The 17,923-nt window shown below is 47.7% G+C and overlaps 1 protein-coding gene across 7 annotated transcripts in view; it reads right to left on the reverse strand.

Moving 5' to 3' along the window:
* PHACTR1 (phosphatase and actin regulator 1) overlaps window positions 1-17,923 on the reverse strand; it is a 559,123-nt gene that overhangs the window by 197,952 nt on the left and 343,248 nt on the right. For all 7 annotated transcript variants that reach the window (XM_078446629.2, XM_078446625.2, XM_078446624.2 and 4 more), the window contains one exon: window positions 13,363-13,527. In XM_078446629.2, coding sequence (XP_078302755.1) covers window positions 13,363-13,527 — 165 coding nt within the window. The remainder of the gene's footprint in view (window positions 1-13,362; window positions 13,528-17,923) is intronic.

A 17,923-nucleotide genomic window follows, 5' to 3' on the forward strand; every position in this document is an offset into this window, starting at 1 on the left:
AAGGTCCAGCTGTAAATCTAGCAACCGCTCCAGAAGCCTGTGTGCCCAACGTTCGCTTGCCCCATCTACACATACTCTGTTCCCAGATGCCGCAGAGCATACAGACGTCAAGTTCCGCTGAAAACCTGAACATGATGGCTCTGAATGGTATTTGTCTGGGGCCCGTATCAACGTACTCTCTCTTAGCCATTCAACAAAAAGAAAGCATGTGCCGTGGGCATGGCATTGAACCAGACGCTGTGAGGCACAAAGATGTGTAAGATATTAACGGTGACCGTTAAGGGCATTCAATAAAGACTCACGCTGTGACTTCCATCGTCAGTTTTCATGGATGAACTCCTTCTTCCTTCACATTTTGGCTTTACAGAGACGGTGTCAGGGAAGGAAACTGTTCTAGGACATCCCTGTTAAGTGTAGATGAACGCCATGTTCCAAAGCACTCATGAATCACGAGTGCCCATTCTCATGGATCCGAAATGCAACATAGGTGATAAGACTTCAAATTCTAGCTGTGCCATTGCTAGCTACAAATTATTCAGCCCCTCCAAGCCTCAGTAAAATTTGCCTCTCCTCTTTCAGCTCTCGTAAACAGGGGGACTCATATAGTTGCAGCTACCTCCCTGACTTTTTAGTTCAATATGTACTTATTAGGCACCCACACTGTCAGGTGTTTGCTCAATCCCGGGAGACGAGGAAAAGGCAGGGTCTCTGTCATTAAGGATTTTATAGTCTTGCCACCTAAGAGTGATGGATATAGATCACTTGAAGAGGAAACAATGATATCTTTACCATCCCAGCCCTAGGAAGGTATTGATGTCCAGAGTCTTTAGCCTGTATTTATTAGAGACTTTTTTCTTTTTTTTAACTGGGCCTTATAAGTCTATTTTGCCTTCCAACTCCGAGGTGTTCCCTCTGAGGGTCATGATGGATCTGCAGGTAAGAATATTCTTTGCCTCTCCATGCTCAGCTCCTTTCTTAAACTGAAGCCTCCAGGGGCAGCTGCGCAGCTTAATCGGTGAAGCGTCCGACTTCAGCTCAGGTCATGATCTTGCAGTTCGTGAGTTCGAGCCCCGCGTCAGGTTCTGTGCTGACGGCTCGGAGCCTGGAGCCTGCCTCGGATTCTGTGTCTCCCTCTCTCTCTCTGTCCCCCCCGCCCCCACTTGCGTTCTGTCTCTCAAAAATGAATAAACATTTTTAAAAAATTAAAAAAAAAAAGAGAAAGAAAGAAACTGAAGCCTCCAATCACCCAAAGAGAACGTGGGATCTAGCCAGATGCTGAAGGCTAGACAGCTTGCTTTGATGATTTCTTATTAAAATCAGATGCTAAATAGCGCTCCGATTATTTGCATGTTTGTTTTTCCTAGTCACAAGTAATGTCATTACTGAAAAATGTGTGGAAATATATTTATTTGGCTTAACAGTCACTGTGCTGATGTTTCTATTTCCCTTGGAATGCCACAGCCATGTTAAGGCAAACTTGGCATCGTGATAGAGTCCAACCAATCATAAGAAAACACCTCCCTCCTGCTCATTTCCCATTTGGGGGACGACTACCTATTTCTCCTTCTCCCTCCTGGCCAAACCTCTTAAAAGAAGCCTACTTCCTCTGGGGCGCCTGGGTGGCTCGGTCGGTTAAGCATCTGACTCTCGTTTTCAGCTCAGGTCATGATCTCACAGTCCATGAGTTCGAGCCCGGGCGCGTTGGGCTCTGCACCGACAGCGTGGAGCCTGCTTGGGATCCTCTCTCTCTCCCTCTCCCTCTCTCTCTGCCCCTCTCCCACCCACGCTCTCTCTCTCAAAAAACAAACTTTAAAAAATAAAGAAGTCTACTTCCTCTTCTCTCGTTCACGCCTCAACCACAGGCTATCTAAATGCCAGCCAGGTAGCTTCCCCAAAACCGTTCTCCCCAGAACACCAATGACGAGTTGTCACTCAACACACAGGATGCTCCTCCGTCCTTGCCATCCCGTCAGGACCTGCCAGAGTTGACCCTTCTCCTTTCCTGAACACTTTCCTGTTCTGCACAGGTGATAACTACCAGCTCCTCCCGGTTTTTTTTCCTAGCTCTCCAGCGGGCCTCGCCTGTCTTCCGGAAGCTTCCACTGCCTCTGCACATAACTTACAGGGCGGTGGTCTTCCGGGTGCTCTTCCTGCAGCCCTTCTGTGCTTCTCACTTTGTATCTTCACCTTGGAGTTCCCACCCCAGGGCTTCAAACGCATAAGCAGGCACGCATGACTTCCAGATCTCTCCTGATCTCAGTTCTCTACATCCAGTAGCCTTCTATGTTGGGCATCTTGGAAGCACATGAAAGCCACCCTACCCCGAAATCCATCATCAATTCCCCCACCAACCCACTCATCTTCAGTGTCCCCGATGGAGTGGTGCCTCTACCCATCTTACTACTCGGCGAGAAGCCAGACTGGTGCTTTCCTCTTCCCTCACCCTCCCCATCCGACCTGTGCTCATTCTGTCTCCCAAAGATCTCTTGCAACGGTCCACAGTCTTCGGTGCCTAATGCCCCCATCCTAGTCTGGGACTGTCTTCATCTTTCCCCAGCCTTACAACCAACCACCTGCTTCCTCCCACCAACAGCATCCTTGTGACCCACATCAACAGGAATGCTCAAAATCCCACTTGATTCCAGGAGAGCAAGGAGGGGTCTCCTTAAGCGTATCATAGTCTCCTCTCATTCCACAAATACATACAAGCAGTTATATTATGAAGCTGACGACAACATTTGGTCGCACTCCAAACTTTGCCCAGGCTCAAAGAATGATCTTGCTAAAAGGCAAGTCCTCCAACGGCTTCAGTAGGACGGGGCACTGAGGTCAAGTCCAGACTCTGTAAGAGACCCCGTGAGGCCCTTCACGAGCAGATCCTTGCAGATCCTTCTTTCTCCTCATTTTTCACTACTCTCTGCTTCTCCCCCTCAGCAATCCTTCTCAAACCCAAGCCTCTCTTTTAAGCTGTGGATTGGCAATCTCTCCTCCTCTCTTCTCCAGACGCTCCTACACTTTTCTTTCCACCAGGAGAGAAGACTTCCTCACATTCATTGCCTCAGGCTTTGGTTAAACAACCATTTCTCTGGGGCACCTGTCCTGGTAACTTGTAACTCAGCTGGGTTTGTCTAATTTGAGGGTTTTTTTTAATGTTTATTTTTGAGAGAGACAGAGAGAGACAGAGAGAGAGGGAGACACAGAATCCAAAGCAGGCTCCAGAATCTGAGCTGTCAGCACAGAGCCCAATGCTGGGCTTGAACTCATGAACCACAAGATCATGACATGAGTTGAAGTCGGACACTTAACTGACTGAGCCACCCAGGCACCCCTGTCTAATGTGAGTTCCTGCAGCCCCCGTGTGTCTCCTCTAATATCACAGACACTTGACTGTAATTGCTGGTTTTATTATCTATTTTTCCCTCAAGATCACAACCTTTGGGAGGCAGGGGTCAGATATCTACTTGTTGTGGTATTTTGGGGGATAATGGCGGTGCCTGGCACATAAACCAATGCAACCTGACAAGCTGCTATCCTTACTGAACCCTCCATGGCTCACAGACGTTTAAAAACCTAAGCTCTGACCAAGTAGATAATGTTACCTTGTTAGTTTGAAACGGGGACTCCACGGGGCCACTGACGTTAGGGTACGAAGGCCTATGCCATCTCTCTCGCAAGGGCACATGTGTCTGTTCAACAGCGTCAATGTTTGCAATATACCGATTTCACCCCTCTGCCTGAGTGGGACGAATAAGAACTTCCCGCTCCAGAGCTGTGCCAGCGATGGTCCCCAGGGCCCTTACGGTGGGCAGAGCTGGTCTTATGCTGGATATAGAGGCAGTGATTCCATTTGCTAACAGTGCTCTTTAATCCTATGCTACAAAAGGATGTCGACATAAGCCTCCATGAAAACCATAGGGTTTCTCTCTCTCCTCCAAGAAGCATATGCACTGCCCTTATCACAGGACCCACTGGGAATCCCTAGAGGACAGGAACTGGTTCACCTGCCAACCAACCACCCAGGATCTCAGTGACAGGCTCCTTCTGAAGAGCTCAGAAGCCCGTCACACCAAGTCCAAAGGCGGAATCCAATTCCAATTTAGACGATCTTCATGACCCAAGGAGTGTTATTCAAAGAGCAACACTTCCAAAGATATGGGCTTGCCAGGAAGGGATTCTTGGAGACTAGTGATTCCTAATGTCATCAATGACTCCGGTGAATTGGTGCAAGAAATAAAGGAAGCGGAGTCCGGCCCTGAGGGAAAGGGGCAGCCAGCAACCAGATGAAGTAGTGAGCTAAGAAGCCAGGCTTCAGGGCTGGCTCTTGTTGGGCTGGGAGCTTTGGAGTGAGGAGAACCTACCGCAGAAGGGCAGATGGGCTCAGGGAGAGGAGCTCCGTGCTCACGAGACTGCCTGCAAGTGTCCCGCCCAAGGACACCATGACCCCGGTATCGTGTTGTACGGAAAACGCTGGGCAAAAGCGTGTGGGCTATTCCTGGACCCCGTCACGAACATGAGGGGAGTTTCCAGTGTATTCAGGCCTGGCCCTTCACTACTGCTAGCAGTCAGGGGGGCTCACACCAACAGACTGCTGTCAGGATTCACGGGTCCCCGGTCATGTGACAGGGTACCAGGTCATCAATTACCCCTATTGCCAAGTTGTGGCCTTAGCCCAACACTAAGGAGGTAGACGTGTCCAAAGGTGCAGTGAACGATTAAAAAGCAACCTCTGATTCTCTATGAATCAGATTGTGGTCCTTTAAAGGTGTGATGGACTGAAACATCTCACTTTGGAAAAAGAAAATAGAGAATCTTTCTAAGAAAATGTTAGGTCAGTAATTAGTTGAATGCTAAAACCAAAGAGAAAAGTTCCATTTATTTATTTATTTTTAAATGTTTTTTTTTTTTTTTTTAAATTTTGTTTATTTATGTTTTTGAGAGACAGAGACAGAGCATGAGCTGGGGACAGAGAGAGGGGGAGTCACAGATTCCGAAGCAGGCTTTCAGCACAGAGCCCGACGTGGGGCTCGAACTCATGAACCATGAGATCATGACCTGAGCCAAAGTTGGCCGCCCAACCGACTGAGCCACCCACCCAGGCGCCCCCCATTTATTTTTTTTAAGTTGATTTATTATTTGAGACAGAGAGAGAGAGAGAGAGAAAGAGAGAGAGAGAGAGAGAGAGAGAGAGAGAGAGAGAGAGAGAAAGGGTGTACATACACCAACAGGGGAGGGGGTGAGGGTGAGGGAGAGAGAGAATCTCAAGCAGACTCCTTGCCCAGCATGGAGCCCAACACAGGGCTCGAACTCACGAACCATGAGATCGTGACCTGAGCCAAAATCAAGCGTTGGTCAGTTGACCGACTAAGCCACCCAGGCGCCCTTCCTTTTGTTTCACCATTAAAGACGGCAAGTTAAATCGGCACAAAATTTGGCAAATAAGATATGTGTGTCTATTAGTGGATCGGATCGTTTACCACATTTTCAACAATTTCCTGACTTATTCCTCCACCTCAGCCACCAGTTCCGTGGTTTTAGTCTGTGTTTTAGGTCTACTTTGAACATCCCCAATTCAAGACACAGCTGTGTACCCAGAGGCTCCCGCCGTTCTAGCTTGCTTCTGGCCACCGGTCCCACGGATTGTTTTCAAATTCGACTCCCTTGCAGCCTAAAGTCTATGCACTTTTCTCACTGGGCTCAATTCACTGGGCCTTTGCTTTTTCATCCAATCCAGAGTCAATACTGTAGCGGGTTAAACTGTATCCACACAAAAGACGTGTTTAAGCCCTAACACCGTGCCCGTGTGTGTGACCTCATTTAGAAATAAGGTCTTTGCAGATATTATGGAGTTAGAGGTCCCTGGATGATTCAAGATGATCCTGGATAGAGGATCCAATGGCTGATGTTTTTCTAAGAGAAAGGAGAGGGGGCCCCGGCGACACAAAGAGACATGGGGGAAAGGCCATGTGCAGACAGAGGCAGGGACTGGAGTGATGTAGCTACAAGCCAAGGGACGGCTGGCTGAGGACAGCCCGGCAGCCACCAGGAGCTAGGAGAAAGGCATGGAACATTTACACCACCACTCCCACCACCCCACCCCCAGCTTCCAGGAGGAACCAGCCTTGCTAACACCTTGATTTTGGACTCTGGACCTTCAGAACTGTGAGACAACACGTTGCTGTAGTTCTAAGCCACAAGCGTGTAGTGATTTGTTACTGCAGCCCTGGGAAACGAATACAGACGCCCGAATCGCCTCTGCTCCCCGCCCCCCTTCTCCATCCATCTGGCAAAATGCCAGCACTTGATGGACCCAACTGTCTACCTCATCCAGAGCTGTACTTGGACAGCCAAAGCCACTGAAGCAGTCACTGTTGCCACGTAGAGTCCTAATCTGAAATCGGCCTGACTCTGCACGTCCCTGTCCTCCCCTCCCCATGAAGAAATGAGCAGACTTATTATCTGGAAAAGAGCAGCCCCCAGACGGGGCCAAGCCGGACTCCCGCCCTGTGCAGCCAGACCCTCTGGTGGCCTGGTTATTTCACGCGGGAGTTTCCATGCCTTTGCTGATTCAAGCCCTGCAATCTGTGCCTTGTACCCCCCCTCTGCCCCTAGCTTCTCAGCACCTCACCCACCCGCCTCGTCTCGTCTATCTTCCTCCTCGTCCTCTCTACCGGATCCCTCACGCCCGCTTCTCACCCTTACGTCACTTTCCCTGTACGATGACAACCAATCAGAAGGCACACACAGACAGCCCCTCGCAACCCAAGCACACGCACAAGCCCCTGTAGACACGCGTACGTTTCTTCCAGCATCTCTCCTATATGTCTTCTTACTACTTCACGGCCAGACTCCTCCGAAAGCTCACTCCCATCTTCCCCCGTTTTCTATGAATTCCTCACTCCACACTAATCTCACATCTCTCCCCAAATAATCCATCCAGACAGCTTTTGCTAAGTTATCAATGATGAGCTCCAGCTGATCAGAATCACCTACCCCAGACAATGTCCTTCCCCACCGCCCCAGCCCCCTCACGGCACTGAACGTGACTCATCACACCCTCCCTGAAACATTTTCCACTCCTGGCTCCTGTTACACCGCATTCTTCTGTTTTTCCTCCTACCTCTCTAGCCACCGCCTTCTGTCTTTTTTTTTAAATCCAAGTGCAACCATACGGTGCTAGGTTACGTTCAGGTGTACAACGTCATGTTACGTTTTAGGGCGCTCATCAAGATAAGCACCTGATCCCCTTTATCTATTTCACCCACCCCCACCCCCACCTCACCCTTTGACAACCACCAATTAAAAAAGGAGCAGAGGACCCGAAGTGACATTTTTCCCAAAAAACCCATGGAGATGGCCAACAGACACAAGAAAAGATACTCAACATCACCAATCACCCCAGGGAAATGCAAATTAAAACTACAATGAGATTATCACCTTACACCTGCCAAAGTGACTAAGCAAACAACCAAAGCAAAAAAAAAAACAAACCCTTGTGCTCTGTTGTGGGGGACGTACACTGGTACAGCCACTGTGGAAAACCGTGTGGAGGTTCCGCAAAAAATTAAAAATAGAAATACTGGGCCACCTGCCTGGCTCGGTCAGTAGAGCATGCGACTCTTGATCTCACGGTTGTGAGTTCAAGCCCCACATTGGGTACAGAGATTACTTAAACGTAAAATCTTAAAAAAAAAAAATATATAGAAATGCCCTATGATCCAGTAATCCACTACTGAATATCTACCCAAGGAAAACAAAACCACTAATTTGAAAAGATACGTGCATCCACAAGTTTATCGCAGCATTGTGTACAACGGCCAAGATATGGAAGCAGCCAAACTGTCCATGGATAGATGGATGGATAAAGGAGACGGGGTGTACGTATACAATGGACCATTACTCAGCCATAAAAAGAAGGAGATCTGGGGCGCCTGGGCGGCTCTGTCAGTTGAGCGTCCGACTTCGGCTCAGGTCACGATCTCGCGATTTGTGAGTTCAAGCCCTGCATTAGGTCCTGTGCTGACAGCTCAGAGCCTGGAGCCTGCTTCGGATTGTGTCTCCCTCTCTCTGCTCCTCCCTGTCCTCTCTCCCTCTCTCTCAGAAAAATAAAATAAAATAAACATTAAAAAATCTGCCACGTGCAACAACATGGATGGAGCGAGAGGGTATAATGCTAAATGAAATACGTCAAAGCCACTGCCTTTCGATTCTCCTTTATAAGTTCATACTCCTCTTTCGGTCACTAGTAATGATAGTCTTCCTTTGTCTTTAAGACTGTCTTTGGCCCTGTTTTCTTTCCATTCTTTCTGTTCTATACTAGTTCCTTAGACCATTTCCTACATGGGCATCACTCTAATTAACACGGATGTGCAAAGACCCAAGATTTATGAACCCAGTGCAGACGTCTTCATTGCATTCCATATAATCAACTCCCAACTTTAGACATCACAAAACCAACTCAAATCTAACCTGCGATCCGAATTCCATCTCCCCCCCCCCCCCCCGCCAATGACACACAGGCTACCACCATACCCCCTAACCCAACACTAGAGTATCAAACATGACCTTTCCTTCTGTCTCCCTCCTAAATCCAGCTTGTCATTAAGTCCTGTCACTTGTCCCTTACAACACCCAAATTCATCTACTTCTACTAGCAAATATTAGTCCAGGTTACTGTCATCTGCACGTGGCCTAATTGGTCTTCCTGGAGCCACTCATACCCTTGTCTAATTTGCTGTGCAGGATGAAGGCCCAGTGACAGTTCACTCTTTGGTGACCTCTCCAGCCTCAGCTGATATCACACCCCTAGCTCTCTTAATTCCCTAGCCACTGGTCTTTCTTGCTTTCCCAGCCAGTTCATCTCTATTTCTTCTACCACAGGGCCTTTGCACAGGCTGTTTTGTTGCCTGGAGTGCTCAATTTCCTTTTTTAAAACATTTTTTTTTTTGAGAGAGAGGGAGTCAGAGTGTGAGAGGGGAAGGGGCAGAGAGGGGCAGACACAGAATCCGAAGCAGACTCCAGGCTCTGAGCTCTCAGCACAAGAGCATGATGGGGGGCTCAAACTCGTGAACCATGAGATCATGACCTGAGCCGAAATCAGATGCTTAACCCACTGAGGCACCCAGGTGCCCCTGGAAGGTTCATTTTCTAAATTCTTGCTCCTCTCCTGGATTTCAGCTCAAATTTCTCTTCCTCAGGACAGTTTCTTTGAGCCCTCAGACTGAGCCAAATTTCCCTCTCCTTCTCCCAAATGAGTACCTCTCCTTCACTGCCCTTAACCACAATTGCGATCCTACCTGTATCCTTCTGTTTTGAACGCCTGCCTCCCCCCACTACACCGTGCGTGCCACAAGGTCACGGACAAGGTCTGATTTTGCTCACCGTCATATCCCCAGAGCAGGTACAGTTTCAGTATGCGTAGGTATTCAGTAACATTCTGTAAATTTTTTTTTTAAATTTTTAAAAATATCACGTTGCTCAAGGCCCTAGGTACGAAGAAAAGCTTAGAAGCACAAAGGGAATTTTGGCACGTTGTAGATTTTCAGGGCCAACCCCCTGCAGCTTGTGATTTTCTGTCAAGAGGAAATAAAAGCATAATTCGGTGGCATCTTCATAGTTTATCCCTGCCAGTTCTATTTCTCTATAAATACAGTCCTCATTTTCAAGGAATTTGGAGAAGACGGTTGCAGTGGACTATTTTGGGGAGGCGCTGGTCTGTTCTACTTCAGGGGGGCTATCACTTGTCTTTGTTCCCAGAGCAGCCGTGGCCAGCACTGCTGACTCCACGGAAGAAGCTGGGTGTGTCAGGCTAACTGCCTGGCAGGCCCTGGGCAAGGCCTCTGAGACAGGCTGCAAAGCCTGTAAAGTTCACCTCCAGGAGGACCCGTATTTTACGATCTATCCATTACTGTTGTCTCCCTATGTCATGGCATGGTGATGTTCCAGTGTTTTCACCCCCACCCAGAGCGCAGCTCGGGGTCATGGTGCTGCAGGCCTTGTCAGGACACTGGCCTTCCGCCTGGAATAGGAAGGCTGTATGAGCGGCGCGAGATGTGGAGATCTTCGAAAGATTCAGGCAATCGTGGGGGCGCCCGGGGGGCTCAGTCAGTTAAACGTCCGACTCTTGGCTTCGGCTCAGGTCACGATCTCATGGTTCATGAGTTCCAGCCCCCACGCCGGGCTCCGAGCTGACAGCGAGGAGCCGGCTGGGGATTCTCACGCTCCCTCTCTCTCTGCCCCTCCCCTGCTCTCTCTCTCTCTCTCTCTCTCAAAATAAACACACTTCAAAAAAAATCCATGCAATTGTTGATGCCAAAATTGAGGAAAACGTTGACATCATAATTTCCCAATGCAGTTTCCTTCCTGTTATACAACTTACAAAGGAAGATTTCTGGGCATGTCTCTGAAGATGTGCTATGCACAGACACACATGAGCCCTAACCTGACACCCAGGAAAACCACAGGATAGCTAATTATGGCAAATTATAAGGGCACTTCACTGTGGAAATAAAAACAGGCCAAGTATGGGCTACGTTAATGTCTTTTTCATATATTTTTTAAGAGCGCGATTTGAAATACAAATGCACAAAATGGATGTAACATACGGACTTCTTCTCTGTAGTTAAAACTGTGGACATTATCTTATAAATGAAAGAACAATACGTCTGCACACATACAAATCTATGAACACCAGCTAAAACTGGCCGACCATTAACAATCCCATCATCAACCGACCCTCTCGTATATATAACGTTTGACTCTTATCGACACGTAGAAAAGTGTGCACTTTCAACTCCTACTTGAATATACATACAATTTATCATCTTATGCGCCCTTATGCTGCCATTTTTTTTTCCTCCTCTGGGCCAAGAATTGGCACAAGTCTCTCCTTTCCAAAAATGAGGAATGATATTTCCTTATCCAGTTAAGTACAAAGTATACTGAACTGTAAACCATTGACTTTTTTTTTTTTTTTTTAAACTGGAATAGTTTCACTCATTCCATGTACCCATCCATCTATTTGGATATAAAGATATTCCACAGTACATCCCTCTACCTTTTCTACTTTAGGAGCTGAATGTCTCTTAAAGAAAAAAAAAAAAACAACACTACATACAAATATCGCGTTCAACTGCCAAGTTAATCAGGCAAGAGGGATAAGAACTTGCTAAGAATAGTTAATGATAAGAACGATTCAAACTGCAACTCTGCCCGTCATGTGTATGTCTGTTTTTCCTCCCCTAAATGAACAAAGTGCTCAACCTTTTCATGATCCGTGAGTAATGTGATGTCACTATTTTTGCATCTGTCAAAGGACTAGTTTTCCAACATCCCGAAGAAGTCAGCACGCCTGATCTTTGCATGCAAGAAGCATCCAAGCTTTACCTTAAGGTCTTGCCAAATGGACAAAGCAAAGCTCTTGATGTGCCGGGAGGAAAGGCATCTACCAACACCCTCATTAGGGGATTCGTGCTGACGAATGGCCATTCGTTAATTGCATGTTTGTTTTATTATAAGCCATTTTCCACAGCAAAGTCAGGAAGACCGTCAAAAGGAATCTCGTGGAAATGGTTATTTTTTCCAGTGCTTACAGAACGCTCCCTCTTTCTTTCTTGTTCAAGTGTCTTACACCTCACTGTGCCTAAAGGATATATTTAAGATTTCTCCTCTTGGAGGCCATGATCTAGTCTCACCCCAGCTGGGTGGACACGGGGGAGTCACCCACTGAGGTTTCTGCTTGCCCGTCAGTCTCTCAGTAGCGGTTAGAAACGCATGAAAGGCCTCCAGGTTTTAGTACAGCTGTACAACGACCACGAGGGTGCAGAACGAAGTCAGGTGAAGGGTCTCCGTCCCAGGGATGACAGTTTAGAGATTCATGGAGTTCAGAGGTTCACTCTAATCTCAAGAATTAACTTATTCTAGCAACAGGGGCATTGGGGCTTCCATCAAAGGAAGAGTCAGAAAACACGAACTTGAGATGTCCACGAGAACTGTTTAAGATGTCAAGACTTTTGGGGGCGCCTGGGTGGTTCAGTTGGTCAGGCGTCCAACTGTGGCTCAGGTCATGGTCTCGTGCTCTGTGAGTTCGAGCCCCGCGTCGAGCTCTCTGCTGTCAGCGCAGAGCCCGCCCTGGATCCTCTGTCCTCTCCCTCCCCGCCCCTCCCCTGCTCGGGCTCACTCTCCCTCAAATAGAGACAAACGTTTTAAAAGACAAAAAGATTTCAAGACTTTATGCAACTTTCTTATGTTCGCTATCCTCTTTCGGGTTCCCCAAAGCAATTAGCGTTGAAATTCCCAGATCTGTGGACTCCAGCTCAGGTACAACAACAAGCACCCCATCTCCTACTTGAGGGTTAGTCCTGGGGGTGGGGAAAAGGAGGAGGGGAGGTGATGATCCTGAGGAGGGGAGAGGGTGGGTTGAATTTTTGAGGATGAAGAGGAAGGAGGAAATAAAGCCCTGGAGTGTAGGCCTGGAATGACCCGGGCATTCGATGAGCAAGATCAGAACAAAACGAACAAAAAAAGCATCTGCGTAGCTGTTCCATCATCTTCTTTCAAATCCGACAGGGTAAAATCAGACCTCTTCCCGTATACACGTCCCTCTGCACACTCCTACTCATTTAAAATATATCCACATAGCATGCCACATAAACTCATAATTTTAAGTCACGTAAAGTACTATTCTTACCCCTCTTTTACAGATGGGAAAACTGAGGTACAGAGTTGAACAAACTGGGCAAGGTCACGTAACTACCAAGTATCAGAGCTGGGGCTTGAACCCACACAGTCTGACCCCGGAGTCTCTGCTCTGTACTCCTCAGCGGTGCTGACTTTCCTCCGATCCCTTTGCTGCCCATTGAGCTGTCTCTGCCATTACCGTGATCTCTGTCTCCATTCTCCTGTGTTTTCCTGCCATGTCCAATAATCATTCATTCAAGATTTTTCCACCATGGCATCACCTACTCTCATCTGCCAAAGACCACATAGAACTTATTTTCTGCTGTGTGCTGATTTTTACAGGAGCGGTAAAAATAAGGGTGAACAATGAGAAACAGATTCTCAGGGGTGGAAAGAAAGCATTCTACTACAGAAAAGGTGGAGTTCTAAGCCCATATTTATAGCTCCAATACAAGTGGCCGATTAAAAACACAACAACCAAAAACCTGAGACGCAAGAAAACACACAGGGATCCAAAAGCCATTTCCAATCGCCCTGCAGAATTATTAAACACAGGAGCAATTCTAGGGCTTGATTTTCCTTCCTTTGGGTCAGACAGCTCACAATGATTAAATTCTACTAATTAACATACAGAGTTGAAGTCAACAAACTCCCAATGCGAAACGAAGGAAAAAAAAATAATCTTACCTGCAGATGTGTGTTTGAACTTTTCGCTTTTCTTCTTCCTCCACTTCCAGGGCTTGAAAATCCTCCCCAGGTTGGCAAACTTACTCCTCCTCCGGATGGGTGGGGTGTGGGTACCTGGCACGAGGGAGTCAGAACGCATGGCCGCCAGCCTCTCCACTTCCTCCGCTGTTTTCCCCAAGAAAGAGATGGAAATAGAGAGAGAGGGGGGGGAAAAAAAGTGTTAAAATGGGATCCTCACAGATGGCCAGTGTTTTCCATGGTTACAGATAACAGAAACCACATGACTGAGGCTCCGTTTCTCTTTTCTGCCTCGTGGGTTGGAAGTCACACCGACGGGTTCTAAAGGCTGGAGACGGTCCGCCAGAGCCCTGAGGATCTAGGGCACCCCCAAATGTACCCAATCTCAACTCACACCAGAGGAAGCGGTCAATGAGGTGGCGGGAACAAACCCTCTTGACACATCAAGATTCCCCAACGAGGCAGGAAGAGGGCATTAGGAAGAGTCAAGTGACAGCCTGTGGAACGCCTGGTCCAGCAAGATCTCACATAAGACTGGGCAGATGCCATCGCTGTAACACTGTCTGCTGAGACCAGAGGAGGGACAGAAAGCATTGACCAACTGTCTGTTTCAACGCCAGTGTCTCCACTGCCATGACTCTCCTTCCTGTTTTGCCCAGAACCAAAGCAGCACTGGAATCTGTTGAAGTGAGTGTCTCCACCTTGGATGGACGGATTGTAGAATCGCTCACCCTTCAGCAGGCTTTACAACTGCTCTAGTCCCTCTAGGGTTTTTTGTTCCTGGTGTTTTGCTTAAATAATAATAATAATAATAATAATAATAATAATAATAAAGATTCTTAGAAATCGGGATCGGAGACTGACTTGAAGGGACACCTGGATTAATCCCGGTAACTTCACATGTGAGGACACGAAGACCTTCAAACTCGTAACGCCCAGTGGACATCTTCCTTAGAGGTCACAATCACCTTGACCTCCTTCATCACTTGTGAAGACGCAACTCTTTTCCAACTTATGTGAGAATCTGCATACCCCAGTGAGGGACATATACCCAGGTTTGACTTTCTAAGACAGAAAGAATTAGGAAAAAAAAAAAAATAATAATACTCCCCTTGGCAAAATCAGGAGGGTGAGAGACACTCACTGTTCTAGAAAGTCAGGCTACATCTAGAGCCATGGGACTGATCCAAAACCACTCTGTTGGGCCTCTATCACCATCTTCGGAAAAATCACGCAGGCTTTGGCAACACAGGCTTCCTCCGAAACTCCATCTCACGGCCTGGCCTGGTAGTCTGCCTGAGACGGTTTTAACTCAAGAGACTCACTTACGCAAGAAATATATAGGGCATCTCCACCATGTGCCAGGCGGTGCGCTTGGTGACAGAGAGGACAGGTTGGCAAAGGCTCCTGACAGCAAGACTGAAGGGAAGTAGATGTATCTGGGAGATGTCGGGGAGTGAAACCAACAGGACATAGTGGGAGGGCCCGAGGGACAGGAGGTAGATCATTCCTAACGGCCAGACTCACGCCAGTGGAGTGACCCCCTTCGCTGACGGAAACAGGGAACACAGGGAAGGTGCAGGTTTGGTGTTGAGGGCAGCAACAATGTGGACGTGTTGCAAAGTGATGGCTCTTAAACCTCTGACTCCATGGTTACATGCATGGCAGCTCCTTTTTTTTTTTTAATGTTTATTTTTGAAAGAGAGAGATAGAGCATGACTGGGGGAGGGGCAGAGAGCGAGGGAGACACAGAATCTGAAGCAGGCTCCAGGCTCCGCGCTGTCAGCACAGAGCCCGACGTGGGGCTCGAACTCACGGACCGCGAGATCATGAGCTGAGCCAAAGTCGGACGCTTCACTGACTGAGCCACTCAGGCGCCCCGGAAATCATTCTCTTTAAATGGTATCTGCTGCTTGGGTGGGTGCTTCTTCAACAATGCTCAGTAGCTGAGTCGCTATAGGGAGATCAGCCTTGGAAGCCAAGCCCCCACGAGAAATACAATGGTAAGGGTGCAAGCCGGATAATTTCCAAATGTGGAAATTACACAGTAAGGGCTTTTTGTGTCCAGGAAAGAAGCAAAGTCGAGACAGTCCAGTGATTTCATTTTCACAAGATCACTTTCTCCTTCACATCCATCACCTTGTTTCCTTGTTTCTTTCCTTCGTCTCTAATGAGTGTTGCTCGTCCAGATTTTGCAAGACTCCAAACCTACATTCCCAACCCCAGTCTCCAGCTTTCAAGCCTATTTATTTTTTTAATTAAAAAAAAATGTTCATTTTTGAGACAGAGAACGCAAGTGAGGAAGGGGCAGAGAGAGAGAGAGGGGGACAGAGGATCCAAAGTGGGCTCTGTGCTGACCGCAGCAAGCCCGACGTGGGGCTCGAACTCACGAACCACAAGATCATGACCTGAGCCAAAGTTAGATGCTTAACTGACCGAGCCACCCAGGCGCCCCAACCTATATTTTACACTATCACGAGAGGACTCTTCCAGAAGCCTGCTTTTCCCAGAAGTTTTCGGTGGCTTCCCGCAACTTAACAGTAGAGAGTTCTGACTTTCTGTCTTGGCCTCTGGAACCTCCATCTGAGTGGCTTGCCCAGAATCATCTGCTAGTTTCTCCCTCAACACACACGGTAGCCAAAATGGAAGTCTCGCTCAGCAACGGTCCCATCCTGGGATCTGCAGACCCCAACAGGCCATCATACACCACTGAAAATACATGCACGAGTTTGAGCCCATCTTGGTATCTGCCCTTGGTTGGGAGAGTTTCTACCTTTCTTTTGATTCTCTAATCTATGACACAATAGATAAAAAATTTTAAAGTACCCAGTTTGAGACTGCTCCGAATGTAGCCATCCTGAAATATCTTCTATGAAAGGTTTGATAAAGGAAGAGATTATATACTGAATCCCTCAAAAAAAAAAAAAAAAAAAAGAAATCAAGGTGTAAGTTATTCAGGACTGGTACCGAGATTTGCTCTCCCAGTTGACATCCAGTAACAATTTGTTAAATAATTTGAGCACGTTTGATTCGGTCCGTTGACCGTCTTGCGATCCGTTATCCACGGATCCCATTATCCACGTCTCACGAAGGATAAAATCGGAATCGCTAGCTGCCTGAACAAAAATGCACCGCCAGGACCAAAAAGCGGTGTCATAATCACATCTGTTTAAAAATGAATAAAAATTATTCTGAAATTACATTAAAATAATTACAAGAAATTAGGAGTGCCTTGGAGAAACCCAGAGTGGCAAGGAGCTGACAGAGCTTTCTAAAGGTGTAATTAGAACTCCATAGTTAAATGGATCTTTAATAAGTACATTATGAAATGCAGGGTGTTTAGCCTGTTTAAGTACAGATTATTGAGCAGACTGGATTACTCTAACTGATTTATAGTTTCATCAGCCACATTACATTCTCCCCCAATTCACTTGACAATAGGGGTTGGTTCCCAGTCTGTCTACTTTGCCACTGGATAAGGAAATTTAGGAGGTTTACGAGTGAGGATTGGCACCCTAGGGTAAGGATGGGGAGAAAAGCAACAGAAAGTAAAACAGGACTCCGAATAAAGTGGTCTCCAAGGTCACGGAAGCACGGGAGAGAACAGGATGGGGACCAGGGGACAGGAAGGGCACACAGGCCAGGCGCGTTGAATACAACAGCCTTCTTTTGCCACCGATGATGAAAAGGCTCCTTTGCCCAAGCCCACTGCTCTGGAACGTGGCTTCCTCATGCTGCAGAGAGAGGAGACAGCTGTCCGGAGAAACTGCTCACTTAGACATGAATCAGCTCGAATGTCAACTGCCAGGCCAGCATGCTGAACCAAAAGGGAGGAGGTGGCCGGCTGAGCTGCTTCAGAGATCTGCAGGAGAAAGGGGAGGCCTGGCCAGATGAGCTCTGGGATCTTTCCAGGGCCTCCAGGAAAACGCTCTTCTAAGGGACCAGGCAGCCTGGGCTCCCTTTCATGACATGTCTGGGATTAGCTTCACTCAGAGGGAGCAAAATGGTTGATGGACATGATTTTTCTTTCCCTTTAGAAAAGCAGAAGAGAGGAGCCTGGGTGGCTCAGTTGGTTGAGCGTCGGACTCCTGATCTCGGCTCAGGTCACGATCTCGCAGTTTGTGAGCTCGAGCCCCGCGTCGGGCTCTGCGCTGACAGTGCGGAGCCCGTTTGGGATGTTCTGTCTCCTTCTCTCTGCCCCTCCCTTGCTTACACTCTCTCTCTCTCTCTCAAAAATCAATAAACATTAAAAAAATAGAGAGGGGGCGCCTGGGTGGCTCAGTCGGTTAAGCGTGCGACTTCAGCTCAGGTCACGATCTCGCGGTCCATGAGTTCGAGCCCCACGTCGGGCTCTGGGCTGATGGCTCAGAGCCTGGAGCCTGCTTCCGATTCTGTGTCTCCCTCTCTCTCTGCCCCTCCCCCGTTCATGCTCTGTCTCTGTCTCAAAAATAAATAAACGTTAAAAAATTTTTTTAAAACATATAGAAAAGCAGGAGAGAAAAGACTTAATAGACGCACGATTTCCATTATGGAGAACCCAAGC

Source organism: Panthera onca, chromosome B2, assembly GCF_046562875.1.
Source record: "Panthera onca isolate mPanOnc1 chromosome B2, mPanOnc1 haplotype 2, whole genome shotgun sequence".
NCBI classification, from domain to species: Eukaryota; Metazoa; Chordata; class Mammalia; order Carnivora; family Felidae; genus Panthera; species Panthera onca.